This window comes from Sinocyclocheilus grahami, unplaced genomic scaffold, assembly GCF_001515645.1.
Source record: "Sinocyclocheilus grahami isolate Dianchi unplaced genomic scaffold, SAMN03320097.WGS_v1.1 scaffold462.1, whole genome shotgun sequence".
In the NCBI taxonomy this organism is placed as follows: domain Eukaryota; kingdom Metazoa; phylum Chordata; class Actinopteri; order Cypriniformes; family Cyprinidae; genus Sinocyclocheilus; species Sinocyclocheilus grahami.
Window position 1 is genome coordinate 2605799 of NW_015505641.1, and position 4575 is coordinate 2610373.

Here is a 4575-nt window from a genome sequence, read left to right on the forward strand (position 1 = left end):
CGCTGGCTTTTCAATCATCATTTAGCCATGACTCGCTACTTCTCTAAAACTAGTTTAGTGCAATGAGAAGCTTGGCCTGACAAAGACCCCATTCAGTTTGTAAGCCTTTTCTCCGTCCCTCTGATACAATTATCTGCACAAAGCCATGTAAACAAGCAGCACAATGGACACAGCCTGGCCCTGGGCTGTCATTAGAGCAGATTTTCCATGCAGTTATGCTCTAAAATCTTATGCACAGTCCTTTTGGAGACTGGGATGAGCCTATGTGGGGTATAACTCTCTCTCTGCAAAACAAGGTCACCGCTCTGCCTTGACACATAGTCCAGCCTTTCTTCCTAGCTTTTATCACAAAGCCATGCACACACACATGAATCTGAATACATAATAAAGTCTGATATGAATGCACAGTAAAATAACTGTAGAGTTGTATTGTTTTCCAAGGATTTCTGGGATGAGCAAATGTAGTGTTCTTATTCAGTCCTTCAGTGCTAAAATAAACTGTGGTGCTGCTTTAAGGACTAGCAGAAAAAAAGTTTTCATATTAAATGATTATTGTGTGTGTGTGTGTGTGTGTGTGTGTGTGTGTGTGTGTGTGTGTGTGTGTGTGTGTGTGTGTGTGTCATGCAGTTATGCTCTAAAATCTTATGCACAGTCCTTTTGGAGACTGGGATGAGCCTATGTGGGGTATAACTCTCTCTCTGCAAAACAAGGTCACCGCTCTGCCTTGACACATAGTCCAGCCTTTCTTCCTAGCTTTTATCACAAAGCCATGCACACACACATGAATCTGAATACATAATAAAGTCTGATATGAATGCACAGTAAAATAACTGTAGAGTTGTATTGTTTTCCAAGGATTTCTGGGATGAGCAAATGTAGTGTTCTTATTCAGTCCTTCAGTGCTAAAATAAACTGTGGAACTGTGGTGAGGACTAGCAGAAAAAAAGTTTTCATATTAAATGATTATTGTGTGTGTGTGTGTGTGTGTGTGTGTGTGTGTGTGTGTTTTTGTGGCCCATCTTTAAGTCATTATGTCCGCTATAAACAAAAATGACATCTATAAACAGAAGAATTATATATAATCCAGGTGCCTATAGTATATAATAATCCAGGTGCCTATATTCAGTCAGTCATTTGTTTTCTGTATCATTCAATACAATTTCCACTTCATTTCATTTTTGAATGCTAATAGTTGTGTTGTGCATGTCGGAATACATTTTTTCTGTCTAAGACTATTCAAATGAAAACATGAAATCTCTCAGGTTCCATCTTCAGATGTAATGTACCATACAAGAGAGGACAAAAGCAAGGAAACAACTAGGACTATTGACCTCTGGAACAGCTTTTAGGTTACGGTACACAACAAGCCCCCCTCTGTATTTTCAATTCGCCGAATGACAGTGTGGGGTCAGACTGTGAGTTCTTGACACCTTCACTGTGAGGTCAATTCTTCACTCTTCCACATGCCATTTTCTGCCACAGTGAAGAGCCTGAAAGAAGCCTTATGAACACTTTCACATCATACATAACCCGTATGTCATGAGTCACACTTGTCTAGGTGGATGTGAAGTTGTTGCACAAACAGACTCGTGGAGGATGCCATTTCTATACATATGGAATCCACACCTGGACAAACGCAACACAGATGTCAGGATGTTGTTCTCATTTAACATTAATTCCAACCAAGCAGGCCTTAATGCTGCTTTATCCTCCAACTGGAGTTGGGATATTATGAAATAAGTGGAGATATGATACAGAAACTTGTTGAGTAGCGTAAACTAGAAGCTGTTCCAGAGGTCAATAGTCCTGGTTGTTTCTTTGCTTTTGTTCTCTCTTAGTACATTACAGCTGAAGATGGAACCTGGGCGATTTCATGTTTTCATTTCAATAGTCTTAGCCGGGATGTATTCCGACATGCACAACACAACTATTAGCATTCAAAAATGAAATGAAGTGGAAATTGCATTGAATGATACAGAAAACAAATGACTGACTGAATATAGGCACCTGGATAATTATATATTTTAATTTTAGGCACCTGGATTATATACAGTATAATTCTTCTGTTTATAGATACAGTATATCATTTTTGTTTATAGCTGCGCTGCATATGGTTTTCAAACCAAAGATGCAAGATGTTAGAATATTTTTTGATGCACATTAATAATTAATAAACAAAACAAAAAAAAACAACAACTCAGCACATATAGAGAACATCAGATATGGTAAACGAAAGCTCACATGAGTTTCTTTGATGTGCGACAACCAATGAGGTTTGTTCTCGCAAATCACACAAACACGTTTGAGCTTCTGCAAGAACAAATGAGGTTTGTTATTGTGCGTCAAGCAATTCGGTTGAACTTCTATTTACCATATTTGATGTTTTATGTACACTGAAAAAATAGTATCCTAAAAACAGTAGCATCGAAATTAACTGTTCTTATTTAAGTCTGAATCAACCTAAATACATTAATTTCTATCAACAAAACTAAATTGTATGGGTTAAATAAGACAGAAATAGCTCTTTAAAGGCACAATATGTAATTTTCGCCGCTGGAGGGCGCGTATTCAAAATAAACAAATAGACAAAGGCGTAGTTAGATGATGTTGTGACTGAGTGTGGAATCATGGGAGTTGTCGTCTTCATCCCCACAGCCGATGCAATCTGATGGGACTTGGGCAGAAATCATGTTCATGGATGAGCTAATGATTTATTAACGTAGTAGTATGAAGCAGGGTGAGGCTGAAAGCCGTCGAAGCGAAACGAGGCCTCTGAACGAGCGTGACACAAGGCTCGAAAGCAGCGGAGCTTTTATTATGACACAGTCGACCGCTTCCACTCCTTCCGGTCGTGCGTATGTGGGGTAAAGCAGCGCTGTTTTATCATACTAGATACATTTGAAAGTTCTGTTATAATGCTACTCTGTGCGGTCATCACCGGTCTATTAAAACGTACAACATATGAAAGCGTCTTTGGTGTTTTCATGTTTTCTACAAAACAAAACCGGAAATCGAGGGGTTATGACGTCATTGGCAGGCGACACATTGACACTATGGACACGGTCCGTCTCACTAGTTAAAATTGCTTATTTCTCTGGATTTAAACAATCTTCGAAACATTTGGGATAATGTAAGTACACAAATCAGCAAAATATATAACACTGTTCTAGTGGTTTTTGGATATTTTAATTTTAAAAAATCTTACATATTGTGCCTTTAAGGAAACAATCGCAGGTTACCATTTTTTTACAGTGTATAAGAGTTGATCAATGTTTACACAGTATAAAAGCCTAAATTAAATCTGTTCATCATATAAAGCAATTGTGCCTTGGATTAAACTAGACTTGGATTAGACCACTCGTTTCATATGGTTTTCTTTTTTTTCTTTTTACAATCTCTTTATGAACTTTTTGAAGTGTCAGTGTTTCGGGGAATAGACTTTGAATGGAGAGACAGGAATCTCTCAGATTTCATTAATTTCTTTGTTGAAGATGAACAGAGGTCTTATAGGTTAGATATGACATGACAGTTTAATAAATGATGAAAGAGTTAAAATTTTTGGCTTAACATTAATTGACAAAGAATAATAGTATATTTCTACTTATTATATTATTATTTGTAGTGTATAACAATAGTGGGCCACATTTATATTTATTTAAATTATATATTTATAATATTAACCATATTTATCTTAAATTAATTAATGTAACTTTATTGTTTATTAATTATGTTTATAGTTTTTTAAACTACTTTAACCTAGATAAAAATAGGTTAGTTCATTATACCTAATGCCTTTATGATACCATGATATCTAATAAATGAATTTTAATGGAATGAATCTTATTTGAATGAATGAATGAAGTATCAGACCAACAGTTTTCGCCTTACGTACAATCAAATGAGCAGGAAAAAGTTTGTAGACTTCCCATCCCATATCATATCACAATATCATAGAGACTTAGGGGTTTGCTCTTTAGACTTGCATGGGCCACCCAAAACCCCCAGAAACCACCAAGCAGCGCCCTAGCAACCACTCTGAACTTGCATGGACAAGTTCAAGATAGTTAAAAACAACATTTGATCAAATATTTTAGCATAATGCATTTATGAATAACCTTACCAGTTTGTCCACAGACGCCTTTCACAAAAATGATTGTTGATCGTTCAATAAGGCGAAACGCACCTTAAAGAACGAGGTTAGCCCATTGAAAAGTCCAGTCTTTGAGAGTGCTGTAGGATATGATTGGTATGTTTGAAGCACTGTATTTTTGCTCCTCCGGAGGCCTTTGTAGATGTGTTTGATCTGTTATTTTCTCCCTCCACTTCAGTGGGACTCACATCCCGGCGATTGCTGCCGGCCGCCGCAGAGCCTCTCACAGCATCCCTGCTGAGGTCACTCTGGCCCAGGTCAGGAACAGAAAAATACCCCCCTCCTTTACCTCCTGACACTACAGCCTCTCTCTCTTTCTCTTTGGGTCTGTGCCATCTACGCCTGCTGTGGAAAAACACTACATCTCATTTGTGTTCATGTTGAAAATGCAAAGATGTAAATGAGATTTGAAAGCAATTGCATAT

At 37.4% G+C, this 4575-nt stretch overlaps 2 protein-coding genes across 2 annotated transcripts in view; both read right to left on the bottom strand.

The window, feature by feature from the left end:
• Positions 1 to 4227, bottom strand: part of parvab (parvin, alpha b) — a 17159-nt gene extending 12932 nt beyond the window's left edge. The window contains exon 1 of the mRNA XM_016235096.1: positions 4121 to 4227. The gene's annotated coding sequence lies outside the window, so the exon portion shown is untranslated. The remainder of the gene's footprint in view (positions 1 to 4120) is intronic.
• Positions 4198 to 4575, bottom strand: part of LOC107552976 (pecanex-like protein 1) — a 5132-nt gene continuing 4754 nt past the window's right edge. The window contains exons 10-11 of the mRNA XM_016235038.1: positions 4339 to 4486; positions 4198 to 4230 (exon numbers count right to left, since the gene is read on the bottom strand). Coding sequence (XP_016090524.1) covers positions 4198 to 4230; positions 4339 to 4486 — 181 coding nt within the window. The remainder of the gene's footprint in view (positions 4231 to 4338; positions 4487 to 4575) is intronic.